This window comes from Hyla sarda, chromosome 2 (genome assembly GCF_029499605.1).
Source record: "Hyla sarda isolate aHylSar1 chromosome 2, aHylSar1.hap1, whole genome shotgun sequence".
Lineage (NCBI taxonomy): Eukaryota > Metazoa > Chordata > Amphibia > Anura > Hylidae > Hyla > Hyla sarda.
The window spans coordinates 385,307,690-385,324,010 of record NC_079190.1 but is presented as its reverse complement, the minus strand read 5'-3'; the positions used below and the strand labels follow the sequence as shown (position 1 = coordinate 385,324,010).

The 16,321-nt window shown below is 45.9% G+C and overlaps 2 protein-coding genes across 8 annotated transcripts in view; one reads left to right on the top strand and one right to left on the bottom strand.

The window, feature by feature from the left end:
• Positions 1–6,228, bottom strand: part of C2HXorf58 (chromosome 2 CXorf58 homolog) — a 62,578-nt gene extending 56,350 nt beyond the window's left edge. For 3 of the 6 annotated variants that reach the window (XM_056558581.1, XM_056558586.1, XM_056558585.1), the window contains exons 1-2: positions 6,001–6,131; positions 5,809–5,925 (exon numbers count right to left, since the gene is read on the bottom strand). In XM_056558581.1, the coding sequence (XP_056414556.1) occupies positions 5,809–5,921 (113 nt within the window). In that variant the 5' untranslated portion in view covers positions 5,922–5,925; positions 6,001–6,131. Of the gene's footprint in view, positions 1–5,808; positions 5,929–6,000 lie in introns of all 6 variants that reach the window. The other 3 variants (XM_056558582.1, XM_056558584.1, XM_056558583.1) reach the window with 3 other exon arrangements.
• A 47-nt stretch (positions 6,229–6,275) lies between these two features.
• The window catches only part of APOO (apolipoprotein O), a 68,313-nt gene continuing 58,267 nt past the window's right edge, over positions 6,276–16,321 (top strand). The window contains exon 1 of one of the 2 annotated variants that reach the window (XM_056558592.1): positions 6,276–6,410. In XM_056558592.1, the coding sequence (XP_056414567.1) occupies positions 6,402–6,410 (9 nt within the window). In that variant the 5' untranslated portion in view covers positions 6,276–6,401. The remainder of the gene's footprint in view (positions 6,411–16,321) is intronic. The other variant, XM_056558591.1, reaches the window with a different exon arrangement.

Here is a 16,321-nt window from a genome sequence, read left to right as displayed (position 1 = left end):
GAGGTTATATAGACAAGGAGCAGGTGGAGGCTAATTAGACTGATTGGGCCAGGCACCAATCATTGGTGCACTGGCCCTTTAAATCTTAGAGAGCTGGCGCGCGCGCGCCCTAAGGAGCAGAGCCGCGCGCGCCAGGACGAGACAGCCGGGGACCAGGACAGGTGAGTGACTTGGGATGCGATTCGCGAGCGGGATGCGATTCCCGCTATGTGAATCGCATCCCCGCCGGCAGTGTCAGTGCAGCGCTCCCGGTCAGCGGGTCTGACCGGGGCGCTGCAGAGAGAGGAACGCCGCGAGCGCTCCGGGGAGGAGCAGGGACCCGGAGCGCTCGGCGTAACAATGCCATTACATAGTACACTTGACCCCGCAAAAAACAAGCCTTCATATGGGTCTGTGTCATAATATAATACATTATAACTTGTTCTTCAATAAGGGAATCTCTCGAGGGGCCACAAAAACATTGAACTTTAGGAAGGCAAAGTTTGATCAACTCATAGAAGCCCTTAACAATATAAAATGGGATAATGTCCTCAAAAACAAGAATACTGACACTAAATGGGAGACTTTTAAAAAATACCTTAAATTCTCACTGTAAGACGTATATACCTTATGGGACTAAAAGGGTCAGAAATAAAAGAAAACCAATATGGATGAAAATAAATGTTAAGGGGGCAATAAATGACAAAAATAAAGCATTTAAACTACTAAAACAGGATGGTAGTGAAAAAGCATTAAAAAGCTATAGAGAAAAATGTAAAATATATAATAGGGAGGAAAAAAATGAGCGGGTTAAGGGATGACTGCTGATATCTATCAGCAGGCATTCCGTGCAAATGCCCACAGGGGTTCTGAGAACCCTAACCCCCCCCCCCTCCCCCCCTCCAAGTCGGTGATCGCCGCAAATTGCCGGTCAATTCAGAAAATAAGGGGGATCGGGAGTGTCCAAGACACCCACGATCCCCCTGAAGGTGCCACCCCTCCTATCCCTGCTATTGGTCGGTCTGACCGACCAATAGCAAATCGGGGGTGGGGGGTTTAAAGTTCAGTACCCCCGCTCTGCCCACCCACAGTAGTGCGGGCAGAACGGGGGAACTGTCCTTTGACCGGCACCGAATGTCACTTACCATTGGCGGCAGCGGGCGGCGATGACGTGCGGCTGGCTCCCTGTTGCAGACTACGCAAGCCGGTGAGTTGCCTAGCAACATCTGAAGGGCTACGGTTTGGAGACCACTATACAGTGGTCTCTAAACTGTAGCCCTCCAAATGTTGCAAAACTGCAACTCTCAGCATGCTCACACAGCAGTCTGCTGTCTGGGCATGCTGGGATTTGTAGTTTTGCAACATCTGGAGGGCCAAAGTTTGGAGATCACTGTGCGGTGGTTTCTGAACCGTGGCCCTCTAAATCTTGCAAAACTACAACTCCCAGCATGCACGAACAGCAAACGGCTGTCTCGTCATGCTGGGAGTTGTAGTTGCGTACCTTCATCTGTTGTATAACTACATCTCCCAGCATGCCCTTCGGCGATCAGTACATGCTGGGAGTTGTAGTTTTGCAACAGCTGGAGGCACACTGGTTGGAAAATACTGAGTTAGATAACAGAACTTAACTGAAGGTTTTCCAACCAGTGTGCCTCCAGCAGTTGCGAAAATACAACTCCCAGCATGCACGGTCTGTCAGTGCATGTTGGGAGTTGTAGTTTTGCAATAGCTGGAGGTTTGACCCCCCCCCCCCCCCATGTGAATGTACAGGGTACATTCACACGGGCGGGTTTACGGTGAGTTTCCTGCTTCAAGTTTGAGCTGTGACAAATTTTCCACCGCAGCGCAAACTCCTGGCGGGAAACTCACCATAAATCCCCACCAGTGTGAATGTACCCTAAAAACACTACACTACACTACACTAACACATAATAAAGGGTAAAACACTACATATACACCCCCTTATACTGTCCCACCCAATAAAATGAAAAATATATCGTATGGTAGTGTTTCCAAAACGGAGTCTCCAGCTGTTGCAAAACAACAACTCTCAGCATTTCCGGACAGTCACTGAATGTCCAGGCATGCTGGGAGTTTAGCAACAGCTGGAGGCACCCTCTTTGGGAATCACTGGCGTAGAATACCCCTATGTCCACCCCTATGCAATCCCTAATTTGGTCCTCAAATTCGCATGGTGCTCTCTCACTTTGGAGCCCTGTCGTATTTCAAGGAAACAGTTTAGGGCCACATATGGGGTATTTCTGTATTCGGGAGAAATTGTGTTACAAATTTGGGGGGGCTTTTTCTCCTTTTACCCCTTACGAAAAGGAAAAGTTGGGGTCTACACCAGCCTGTTAGTGTAAAAAAATATAAAAAATGTACTCTAACATGCTGGTGTTGCCCCATACTATTTTCACAAGAGGTAAAAGGAGAAAAAGACCCCCATAATTTGTAACGCAATTTCTGCTGAGTACGGAAATAGCCCATATGTGGGCATAAAATGCTCTGCGGGGGCACAACAAGGCTCAGAAGTGAGAGCGCACTATGTACATTTGAGGTCTAAATTGGTGATTTGCACAGGGGTGGCTGATTTTACAGCGGTTCTGACATATAAACGCAAAAAAATAAATACCCACATGTGACCCTATTTTGGAAACTACACCCCTCATGGAACGTAACAAGGGGTATAGTGAGCCTTAACACCCCACAGGTGTTTGACAAATTTTCGTCAAAGTTGGATGGGAAAACGAAAAAAAAAAATTTTTTTACTAAAATGCTGGTGTAACCCCAAATTTTTCATTTTCACACTGGAAAATTGGAAAAAAGCATCCCAAAATTTGTAACCCCATTTTTCTGAGTAAGAACATACCCCATATGTGGATGTAAAGTGCTCTGCGGGCGAACTACAATGCTCAGAAGAGAGGGAGCGCCATTGGGCTTTTGGAGAGAAAATTTGTCTGGTATTGAAGGCCACATGTGTTACCAAAGCCTCCATAGCGCCAGAACAATGGACCCCCCCCCCCCCACATGTGACCCCATTTTGGAAACGACACCCCTTGCGGAATGTTATAAGGGGTACAGTGAGCATTTACACCCCAAAATTTAATTTTTCATATGCACAGCCCACTGTTCCAAAGATCTTTTAAACGCCAGTGGGGTGTAAATACTCACTGCACCCTTTATTAAATTCTGTGAGGGGTGAAGTTTATAAAATGGGGTGACATGTGGGGGGGGTCCACTGTTCTGGCACCACGGGGGGGGGGGATTTGAAAACGCACAAGGCCCCCGACTTCTATTCCAACCAAATTCTCTCTCCAAAAGCTCAATTGCGTTCCTTCTCTTCTGAGCATTGTAGTTCGCCAGCAGAGCACTTGACGTTAACACATGGTGTATTTCCATACTCAGAATGGGGTTACAAATTTTGGGGGGCATTTTCTCCTATTACCCCTTGTAAAAATGTAAATTTTGGGGAAAAAACAGCATTTTAGTGGGGGAAAAAACCACAAATCCAACTTTAATGAAAAGTCGTCAAACACCTGTGGGGTTTTAAGGCTCACTGTACCCCTTGTTACGTTCCTTGAGGGGTGTAGTTTCCAAAATAGTATGACATGTGTTTTTTTTTGTGTTTTTTTTTTTGCTGTTCTGGCACCATAGGGGCTTCCCAAATATGACATGCCCCCCAAAAACCATTTCAGCAAAATTTGCTTTTCAAAAGCCAAGTGTGACTCCTTCTCTTCTGAGCATTGTAGTTCTCCCGTAGAGCATTTTACGTACTAACATGGGGTATTTCCATACTCAGAAGAGATGCAGTTACACATTTTGGGGGACATTTTCTCCTATTACCCTTTGTAAAAATGTAAAATTTGGGGGGAAAACAGCACTTGAGTGAAAAAAAAAAATCATTTAATCATTTACACATCCAACTTTAACGAAAAGCCATCAAACGCCTTTGGGGTGTTAAGGCTCACTTGTACCCCTTGTTACGTTCCCCGAGTTTCCAAAATAGTATGCCATGTGTTTTTTTTTTCTGTTCTGGATCCATAGGGGCTTCCTAAATGTGACATGCCCCCAAAAACTATTTCAGAAAAACTCACTCTCCAAAATCCCATTGTCGCTCCTTCCCTTCTGAGCCCTCTAGTGCACCCACAGAGCACTTTACATACACATATGAGATATTTCCTTACTGAGAAATTGTGTTACAAATTTTAGGGTGATTTATCTCCTTTTACCCCTTGCAAAAATTCAAAAACTGGGTCTACAAGAACGTGCGAGTGTAAAAAAATTAAGATTTTGAATTTTCTCCTTCACTTTGCTGCTATTCCTGTGAAACACCAAAAGGGTTAACAAACTTACTGAATGTCATTTTGAATACTTTGAGGGGTGAAGTTTTTATAATGGGGTCATTTATGGGTTATTTCTAATAATAAGGCCCAAAACTGAACAGTTCAAAACTGAACTGGTCCCTGAAAAATTCAGATTTTGAAAATTTTGTGAAAAATTGGAAAAGTGTTGCTAGACTTTGTAGCCCTCTGATGTCTTCCAAAAGTCAAAACATGTCAACTTTATGATGCAAACATAAAATAGACATATTGGGGGATATTTACTAATCTAGTCTATTCTGGGTATGCTTATAGACCAGCGTATGTGGTAGTCTCCTGTCTATTGTGCTCCTAATTTATCAAAGGTCTCACAGCCCTTGATAAATTCTGTGCTCAGACTTCAGGGTCTACAGCTTAAACTGCATTTAGACCTGCTCCAACATGGTCTGACATTTCAGCGTATTTTGGGCAGATGCGACTTGTCGCACAAAAGTCGCACTTGATAAATTCAGCACCAATGCATTTTCCAATGCATTTCCGTCTAAAATAGACTTGCATGCATCATGTTCTAAAATTCCTCTACAGCAAAAGTCGCAGAAAAGTCGCACATATTTAGACTGCGACTTTCTGTGCGACAAATTTAGACGGGAAAAACCAGTCTAAATCCTTTGATAAATCTCCCCCATTGTATATGTGAATCAATATATAATTTATTTGGGATATTCATTTTCCTTATAAGAAAAGAGTTTAAAAGTAAAATAAAATGCAAAATTTTCAAATTTTCATCCAATTTTCAAATTTTTCACCAAGAAATGATGCAAGTATTGACGAAATTTTACCACTAATATAAAGTAGAATATGTCACGAAAAAAACAATCTCGGAATCAGAATGAAAGGTAAAAGCATCTCAGAGTTATTAATGCTTAAAGTGACAGTGGTCAGATGGGCAAAAAATGGCCGGGTCCTACAGTGAAAATTGGCTGGGTCCTTAAAGGGGTAGTCCAGTGGTCAAAAACTTATCCCCTATCCTAAGGATAGGGGATAAGTTTGAGATCGCGGGGGGTCCGACCGCTGGGGCCCCCTGCGATCTCTCTGTACGGGGCCCCGGCTCTCCGCCGAGATAGCTGGTGTCGACCCCCGCACGAGGCGGCGGCCGACACGCCCCCTCAATACATCTCTATGGCAGAGCCGGAGATTGCCGAAGGCAGCGCTTCGGCTCTGCCATAGACTTGTATTGAGGGGGCGTGTCGGCCGCCGCCTCGTGCGGAGGTCGACACGCCCCCTTCCAGCGGGCTGTCGGGGCTCCGTACAGGAGATCGCGGGGGGCCCCAGGGGTCGGACCCCCCGCAATCTGCAACTTATCCCCTATCCTTAGGATAGGGGATAAGTTGCTCACCACTGAATCACCACTGGACTACTCCTTTAAGGGGTTAATCCTGGATAACCATTTAATATGACATGAATGTTTGTCATGGGGTCAGAGTGACACTGACATAACATGAACACTTACTTGTGTATTATTACTGCTTTATATGGCGCTGTCCTTGGTGGCAGAGATTCTACAGAGGCACTGGTGGGCAGACTGATAGAGATTGATGCGCTGGACATGGCACGGGCATCCATAATGCTGCTAAACAAAACACTGTGTCAACTATGGTGGGTGAGGGTAAAAACCGCATGGTGTGATCATTACACGTCTTACCTGCGGTGACAACTTCTAATTCCAGAAAGGCAGCGTTTACCATCACCATGACAACTATAAGAATTATTACGTCACATCCTTTTTCTTACCTACAGTTCCCTACATGAAGATGGCGTTCCGTGCGTCAAGAGTTAGGTTCCGCTTCCTAGTTCTATCCCCCCGACGATGTAGTGGACAGCATGTTCCCCACATATGGAAGCCCGTTGCGATAAAATTGCATAAGGCAGTGTATAAAATATTTTCTTCCGGTCTTCCTAAAAGGCAAACTTTGAATTGTGAAAAAGTTTGTCCTATCCGGGGCGCCGTCTCTGCACCACAGACGCGTTGCTAAGGGGGTCTAGCGGTTGCTAAGGGAAGCGCGGCCTGGTTTCCTCGTGCAGCCTGACCTCCACTCCGCTGTCATGTTCAAGGTGAGGGCTGAAAGGAGTCGCATGGAGTAGTGCCGGCTCAATGACGCTGTGTGTGCATGGAGAGTGGTATGTGTTCAGCATGGCGACTGGGAGCCTGAGGCGGGACAGAGACCTCAGCGCTGGTGACCGCAAATGGGGCACAGTGACCCTTAGGTGGCTGCTCTGGAACTACAAGTGCCAGCATGCCCTTCTCATGACATTAGTGCATATCTGGCAGCTATTAAGACTGAACAGGTGGGAATGAAACGTTGCGTACATAGAACATGGTGGGGAAACTTTTACGGGTGACCCCATTCAGCAAACAAAGCTGTACCAGTGTTTCCCAACCAGTATACTTGCAGCTGTTTCAAAACTACAACTCCCAGCATGCCCGGGCAGCCAAAGGCTGCCCGGGCATGCTGGGAGTTGTAGTTTTGAACAGCTGGAGGCACACTGGTTGGAAAACCCTAGATCCCAATAATATTATTCCTCTGTATACAAGAGTATTCATAGGGGAGAGATGTATCATTTGGATTTTTTTGTTTTTGCTGCTTTTTCCGCACTAATGTTGCGCATGCAGTTTTTGCGCATAATTCATAAAAATGCGTAGGCTTCTTCATATGTTTTTCTAAAAAATCCCGCCTTTACCGTTGGGTTGAGTGTGTTTAAAGCTGAACCTGGTCAGAGGTGGAGTACACATAAGAAAATTTTTTGTGCAATTTAAAAAAAACCCAAAAAACATTTCTATTTTAATAAAACCATGCAAAAACACATGCAAATTCAAAAGCAAGCCCCCCAGACCCCCCCCCCAAGAAGAGAGACTATTTACTGTTGCACACAGAGCTAAAACGGCTAATATATTCAGTGAATTATAAATCCCAATTAATTTACCATATATTTTTTTTTTTTCTTAAATCAACTGGTGCCAGAAAGTTAAACAGATTTGTAAATGACTTCTATTAAAAAATCTTAATCCTTCCAGTACTTATTAGCTGCTGAATACTACAGAGGAAATGGTTTTCTTTTTGGAACACAGAGCTCCCTGCTGACATTACGAGCAAAGTGCTCTCTGCTGACATCTCTGTCCATTTTAAGAACTGTTCAGAGTAGGAAAAAATCCCCATAGCAAACATATGCTGCTCTGGACAGTTCCTAAAATGGACAGAGATGTCAGCAGAGAGCACTGTGGTCATGATGTCAGCAGAGAGCTCTGTGTTCCAAAAAGAAAACCATTTCCTCTGTAGTATACAGACCCCAAAAAGTACTGGAAAGATTAAGATTTTTTTAATAGAAGTAATTTACAAATCTTAACTTTCTGGCACCACTTGATTAAAAATAAAAAATTTTCCACGGGAGTACCCCTTTTAAGCTAGGTTCACACAGCTGTTGTCTCCCATGCCACTATTCTCCCGTCATTGCTGCTAAACGGCCCATACTAGCAAAGAAATGCCATTTAGTTGCATCCTTTTGCATCACTTTTTGATCCGTTAACTGTGAAAAAGTCAGCCGCTTACAGACTCCTGCATCCGGGGGTACTAATACTCCCATCATGGAACAGACTCGTTTCCATGATAGGAGTAGTAGTTCCCCATGACTGCAGGAGTCTGTGGGTGGCTGGGGAGAGTACAGTAGTGCTCGTACTATTACCCCCATCATGGAACAGAGTCTGTTCCATATTGACGGTTGTAGTACAGGGCCTGATGGTTTGATCGCACTGGGTCTCTCTTCTGAGACCCGCTGCAATCATAAGCTATTAAACAGGGGAGCAGGCAACAGGCTCCGCTCCCCAGCAACGTATATTTGTCCCGTACTTTAATTTTCAAATCCCTTGCCAGAGCCCTGAAAGGCCAGCACCGAGTGGCAATTCACGGCTCTGGGTGGGGATTATAAACTCATACTGTGTGGATTGTGATTCAGAGACCCAGCCAGTCAGGAAACACAGCGCAATGCAGCCCGCTTCTCCGGCAGGAGCCTTCTGCTCCTAAAACCAGCCATGGCCCTATCTCCGCCAGACCTGTGCTGCATCTCATTCATTTAAGTGCGTTTACCGAATTCATATAGTGACTCCGGTCGGCTTATTTTTGCCCCGTTTAAAGGTTTGTGGCCGGATAGAAAACTGTAGTATGCTGCAGTTTTCAGTCCGCCCACAAAAACAGATACAGTGCAAAATTGAGCCATCTGGAGTCATTATTTGACTCCGGTCGGTGCATTTAAATGAATGAGATGAAAGGTGGGTCCAACGGGGTTACGTCCGCGACCGGTCTTGAAATTGCCCCGCCGAATCCGGCTGCCATCTGGCTGAAACGTGGTGTTGATGCACCCTTATTCACACTACGGAATCTCTGCCCATATTTTAAAGATTCCATCTTTAGTGGGTGCTGGCAGTTCATAAATGTGCTGTTTCAATAGATGACAATGCATTTCTGAGCAGATTCCGCCGAAAGAACGAACATGTAGTGTGAATGGTACAGCAGATTCTCATTTAAAACAATGGAAGGGTGTGGCACCATATATTCCACAGCCGAATTCTGCTTAAAAAATACGTGGTGTGAATGGCCTATAAGGGTGCTGGGGCTCTGGCCCTATCCTAAGGATAAGTCACCAATAAACTTTGCCCGCAATACTGTGTAATGTGGGAAACAACTTATAAGTGTCTGATCGCAGTTGGTCCGACAATCAAGACCCCCCTGCGATCTCCTATATGGGGCCTCGTCTATTCTTTTTGCAGATTTGCATAGAAATTCATTGCCATTGACGGCACATTTCCGAGGGGTCCTAGTGCCCGCCGGATTATTCAAGAATGCAGAATGTTTACCCGGGTTTTCCAGGCAGACATAATGCACATTTTAAGCTGTGTGAAAATGGCCTAAGGGTGCATTCACACACACTAGATCAGCAGTTGCAAATTTTACAAGGCAATTACTTTATTGACATGTCAATCAAAATTACATAAGGATTGCCTTGTAAAGATTTTACAACTTCAAATCCTCAGCTGATCTGTTGTGTGTACCCGCCCTTAGACTAAGTTTAAATTTACCTCAGAGATTTGTTTGTAGTGCAGGATTTGACCAGGAAAAATAGTACTGGAAGCAGTAGATTATTTGTCCGTGAAAGGGGTACTCCGGCGCTTAGACATCTTATCCCCTATCCACGCCCCCTCCCATAGGCTTTTATTGAGGGCTGTAGCGTGACGTCACACGCCACCGGCGCTGTGGTCGCCAGTAATCAGACCCGGAACGAACATGCTCCGGGGGACTGATTTTAACTGGAGTGCTGCGTGCAAGAGGTGTCAGTAACGACAATTGCACAATGCATCCCCCTGCAGGCATAACGGGTATACTATCGCCTATGGGTCATTATATTATTACTCTGCATGTGTCAGTAACAATAATTACGCAGTGCCTCCCCCTGCAGGCGTGGCAGGCTATATGCTGCTGTCTATGACAAAACCTCTGAATATCTCTTAAAGTTATATAAGGCTTCAAAAAACAATTATACCAACCTGAAGCAGCAACTCCTAGCTATAGTACCATAACCAGAATATGCGTATACTAACCTAAACACCAAAATCCTATATGTCGAACAGTATAAATGATGTACCTACGCAAATTCGACACTATAATGTAAACACCGTATAATACTATAAACATGAACATTATAAAAATGCTAATGCAGAATATATACTTTCTATAGATGTAATGAAGTTATATACGCTATGAACGTATGTCGCTGTGATTCTATGAGCGTTTACCATCCGTACATGTTACCAACATTTCACACTAAAAATGCCATGAATATATGTATACACATTCTAATGGCACGGAAAACTTACATATAACCATGAACATTTATTTATTTTTTAATGCTATGAGCACGTGTACAGTGAGAATGCTAATGAACTTATGTATAGTAATAGTTCTACAGGGTGGGCCATTTATATGGATACACCTTAATAAAATGGGAATGGTTGGTGATATTAACTTCTTGTTTGTGGCACATTAGTATATGTGAGGGGGGGAAACTTCTCAAGATGGGTGGTGACCATGGTGGCCATTTTGAAGTCGGCCATTTTGAATCCAACTTTTGTTTTTTCAATAGGAAGAGGGTCATGTGACACATCAAACTTATTGCGAATTTCACAAGAAAAACAATGATGTGTTTGGTTTTACCATAACTTTATTCTTTCATGAGTTATTTACAAGTTTCTGACCACTTATAAAATGTCTTCAATGTGCTGCCCATTGTGTTGGATTGTCAATGCAACCCTCTTCTCCCACTCTTCACACACTGATAGCAACATCGCAGGAGAAATGCTAGCGCAGGCTTCCAGTATCCGTAGTTTCAGGTGCTGCAGAATGGGCAAAACAAAAATTGGAACAGGACCCTCAGTTTACGCAGAAGATTTTGTTCAGTGATGAGGCAAACTTTTATGTGAATGGTGAAGTTAACAAACAAAACCACAGCTATTGGTCTGACATTAACCCACATTGGATAGATCTCTCAAAGACTGTTGGAACACAAAAATTGATGGTATGGTGTGGTATATGGGGTACAAAGATAGTGGGGCCATTCTTCATCAATGGAATCCTCAAGGCCACTGGACATGCGAAATTTCTACATGATGATGTGTTTCCCTCTTTATGCACAGAAGCTGGCACATTCCCTGAGTTTTTACAGCAAGATGGTGCCCCACCACATTATGGGTGTCAGGTCCGAGCATTCCTAGATGAACAATTTCCTGGAAAGTGGATTGGTCATCGTGGGCCAGTTGAATGGCCCCCAAGGTCTCCCGATCTGACCCCCTTAGACTTTTATCTTTGGGGTCATCTGAAGGCAATTGTCTATGCTGTGAAGATACTAGATGTGCAGCACATGAAACTACGGATACTGGAAGCCTGTGCTAGCATTTCTCCTGCGGTGTTGCTATCAGTGTGTGAAGAGTGGGAGAAGAGGGTTGCATTCACAATCCAACACAATAGGCAGCACATTGAACACATTTTATAAGTGGTCAGAAACTTGTAAATAACTCATGAAAGAATAAAGTTACGTTAAAACCAAGCACATCAATGTTTTTCTTGTGAAATTCCCAATAAGTTTGATGTGTCACATGACCCTCTTCCTATTGAAAAAACAAAAGTTGGATTTAAAATGGCCAACTTCAAAATGGCCACCACGGTCACCACCCATCTTGAAAAGTAGGCGGCGATTATGAATTATGAGCATTGTATACAGGAGCCGGCGGGCAGTGCAGTGTAGCCGCACGTGCCGCCAGCTTTTACAGTTAATAAATGCAGATCGCAGCGGGTCTCTGGAGAATGATCCGGTGCGATCTGCCCCTCAAGTTAACAAGCCGGCGGCTCCAGACGGGGAATACTGTATACACTGTCATGATTTCATAATTGCCGCCGCCAGGAGACGGAAGCTCCTATTGGGGAATAGCTATTCGCCAATCAGAGCTCTGGTCTCCTTGCGTCGGCGATTATGAATTGTGAGAGATGTATACAGGAGCCTGGAGCCGGCAGCATTGAAAAAATGGGGAATCACACACTTTTTTTTTTTTTTTTTATTTATAAAAAAAAAACAAAAAAAACGCAGCAACATGATGTTGCCAGGGTGGGCAAGGACCATTGTTACTAGTCCTCCCCAGCCTAAATAATGCCAGCCTGTTACCACCTTGGCCCAGGAGCACCATGTTTGACGCTTCGGGCCTGTTAGTAGCGGCTTTTCCTGGCACTCTTGTGGCGGTGGGTCCCAGGGAGCAATAAATGGGGGTTAGCGCTAGCTATTTTTTGGCTAACGCTAAGCCCTGGCTTAGTAATGGATTCTGTCTACAAGACGACTTCCACTACTAAGCCTGAAAATGTAATTATAAAAAACACAACACAGGGGGCGTGGCCAAGACAGCGGACTGAGCGGTCACATGTAGCGGTAGCTCCCTCTTGGAACCCGAGATTTATTATCCTGACCGAACTCCTGACCCTCTCACCTGCCACGGGGGTGATACAGCATCATGGTGCGAACTAACCGTACTGACCAGAACCGGACTCGGGACAAGTCGGCAGTGGAGCGGCTACAGGAGTTTGCAAGAGGCCCTGCCCAAGATGGCGCCGGCGAGGCGGTATGTGCAGCAGCTGAGCCGGAGTTGGAGGAAGGCCCTCCTGGGGTGGAGCAGTCAGCGGAGCTGGAGACAGTACTTACCTTGAAGCAGGTGTCGGATCAACTCCTTCAGGCGATAGCATCTTGCCAAACGACCCTCACTGGAAAGCTGGAGGAGGTGGATGTGGGTCTGCTGCGCCACGATCTGCAGAATGTGCATAGCCGCCTGATCCAGGCCGAAGACCGCATATCCACCTTGGAAGATACTGTGTCACCCGTCCCCGCCTCTATATCCGCCATGGAGACCCAACTTACTCTTTGCCGACAGAAAAACGACGACCTGGAGAACAGGTTGAGAAGGAATAAGGTGCGCATTATCGGGCTCCCGGAGAGGGGGGAAGGTCAGGCCCCGGCTATGTTTGCGGAGCACTGGTTCCGTGACCTGTTCCCCAGTGCTCCATTTTCCATCGCATTCACTGTGGAGAGGGCGCACCGGGTCCCGGCACGGGCACCGCCGCCTGGAGCACCGCCGAGACCGTTCCTGGCACGCATATTGAACTGTAATGATCGGGATCTACTACTACGCCAAGCGCGACAACTTGGGGAGATTACATTTGAAAATGCGAAGGTGTCCTTTCCGGACTTTTCCGCCGAGCTACAGAAGAAAAGGGCTACATTTGCCACAGTGAAAGCAAGGCTACGTGAATTGCAGGTTCCGTATTCTATGGCCTATCCAGCCCGTTTGAGAGTTGCAGAGGGTGACCGGGCACTGTTCTTTAATGATCCAGCGGAGGCCCTGGACTGGCTGCGCAGGAGGAGAGGAGCTTCGCCGCGCCTGAATGCTTAAGTATTTGCCTACATGCTCTACAAGTTATATGTCTTTACTGCTCGTTGTTGGAGGTATCCTGCTGGTCGGTTGTTGGTGGGATGTTTTGACGCTGTCCTGTGGTGGGGTGAGGGACCGTTTCCCTTCCAACATCTCGGGTTCATCCCTGTATATAGAGCCACCTAATACCATCAGTGCACTGGTACTTTTACCGGATCACAGGACTTGCTGATTGCTGGACTGTGTTCTCTTTAACCACTCTCGGAGGAGAATGGGACTTCAGTTCTCTTGGTTATGTTTTTTCTTTTGTTTTCTTTTGGGTCCGCACAACCTTTTTTTTTTCTACTTTATGTCTCAGGGGGACTCTGGACTCTGTGCTGTTTTGGAGGGGGGGGATGTGTGCTTAATATTGTTTTTTCCTAATGATGGCTAACTATCGGGTGATGTCATGGAATGTCCGGGGTATGGGGGCTCCTAAAAAGCGAGTTCTTATATTTTCGCATGTACGAAAGTTTCAACCATCTGTTCTGTGTCTCCAAGAAACGCATTTAGTTCTGTCTCGGTGTCACCTCCTGGGAAGGCCGTGGGTTCAGTGGCAGGCTCACTCCTGCCACACGTCCTTCTCACGGGGTGTCTCCCTGCTTGTTCACCGTTCCCTTAGATGGGAACCCATCACTACTAAAATTGATTCACAGGGTAGATATGTTTTTGTTCATGGATATATAAATATTGATCCTATTGTGATTCTAGGCATATACAACCCCCCTCCGGCTACTATGGAGGTCTTCCACATAGCATTTAGTTTCGCTGCTGCATACCCGGGTGTCAAATGTTTATGTATGGGTGACTTTAATTTGCTTCCAGATGCTGCGTTGGACCGTCATTTGGGTTTACAGGGCTCCCTTCTTGGGAGTTCTGGCCCTTTTTCGGCCTTAATGCAGGAGGTGGGATGGTTGGATTTATACAGATCACGTCACCCCACAGCAAGAGTATACTCATGTTTTACCATAGGACGCAACTCTTTATCCCGTATTGACCATGCATATGGGACCCCGGCCTTGGCAGGATTGGTATCCGATATCTCCTATGGTGTTAGAGCTATTTCTGACCACTCCCCTATGTTGCTAACTATTCTTTTACCTTCTATTTCCCCCCATAGGAGATGGAAAGTGCACCCTTTCTGGTTGCGCCTGTTGTATCCGGTTGATCGGATTCCCGACCAACTGCAGGTATTTTATCTCTGGGACCTTGTGGGACACTCTTAAGGCATACCTACGGGGATGTCTTAGATCCTCTATCTCCTATCTGAAAAGGGAAGCTACTATGAGGGAGGAGGAACTGGCCGCGCAGTGCGCCAGACTGGAGGCCAGATATGTGGAGGACTCCACTGATGCCCATAAGGAGGCTTGGCTTGCTGCGGGCAGAGATTATATGCTCCATCTCACAGAGAGAATGAATCGTAAACTGTTCTTTTCCAGGCAGTTCTACTTCGAGCATGGCAACCAGTCTGGCAAACTGTTGGCTCATCTCGTTAGACAGGACAGGGCCCCTCCATCTGTCCTTAGGGTTCTTTCACCGACTGGCACAGTTCTCATAAAGTCTGACGATATAGCTGCTAGATTCGCTGAATTTTATGGTGACTTGTATAATACCAGGGCGACGTACTCGACTGACGAACTGACTGACTTTCTTTCCCACATTACTTTCCCCAAACTGGCGGCGGAGGACAGGACTGAGTTAGACAGGGATATTACAGTTGATGACATAGAAGAGGCAGTTGCTAGTATGACTCAGGGTAAGGCGGCCGGACCGGACGGTCTTCCTCTGGAGGTGTATGTCAAATATCTCCCCCAGATTGCTCGGAGCTTACAGTCTATGTACAAGGAGGCGTATGTCACCGGGTCCTTGCCGGACTCCTTACGTGAGGCCACTATTGTGGTTCTCCTGAAACCTGACAAGGACCCGTTGGATTGTGGGTCTTATAGACCTATCTCGTTGCTCAACGTAGACTATAAAATCCTTACTAAAATCCTGGCTTTACGTTTGAACAAGATGATCCGCACTATTATACATGAAGATCAATCTGCCAGGGAGATCCACCACAGACAATATTAGAAGAGTACAGACAGCGGTGCAGTTGGGTACAGCTCAGGGTTTGGCGTTCTTTGCCTCTCTCGGTCCCTGGCCGGATTATTTTACTTAAAATGATTATACTCCCTAAATGCTTGTATGTTCTAGAGCACGCTGCTTCCCCTATCCCAACGTCCTTCTTTAAGTCTTTACATTCTCTTCTCCCCCCCTTTATATGGGGTAATTCCCGTTCCAAGCTGAAATTGACTACCCTTCAGCGCATGAAGGCTCGGGCGGGCTATGCCCTCCCGGACTTTCAGGTGTATTATTTAGCCGGCCAGCTGAGGTTGCTCCGATCCTGGGTTCGAGCGGAACCGCTCCCCAATTCTGAACATCACTTGGCCTTGTATATCCATCAGACCCATATGAGAGCATGGTTGGACGCTCCGTCTACTGGGGGTCAACAGTTACTGCCCTTACACCGCTTGGCCTCCCAGGTGTGGAGGACAGTTAAGCAACTTTGTTCTTTTACTGACGTAGCAGTAGACCTGCCTTTCTGGGACGCTACTTACTTGACTGAACTGACGACTGACTTGGACCCGACTTTCTGGAAAGCTCATGGGATTAGGGAACTTGGACATATCTACTCTGACAATACACTCCTCTCTTTTGCACAGTTACAGGACACGTTTGACTTACCTAGGACATCTTTTTATAAATACCTGCAGTTGCGTCATGCTCTCCTGACCCAATTCCCTTCGTCTGTCACCAAAATTTCTCATTACCCATTGATTGGGGTCTTAAAATCCCAGGGCCCTAGTGGTCTGATCTCAGCCCTTTATTCCCACATACTTGAACGGAAACACAATCGGTTGCCTCTTGCTGCTGAGGGGTATTGGAGGTCTCATATTCCAGGTCTTACAGAGGAGCACTGGCAAGA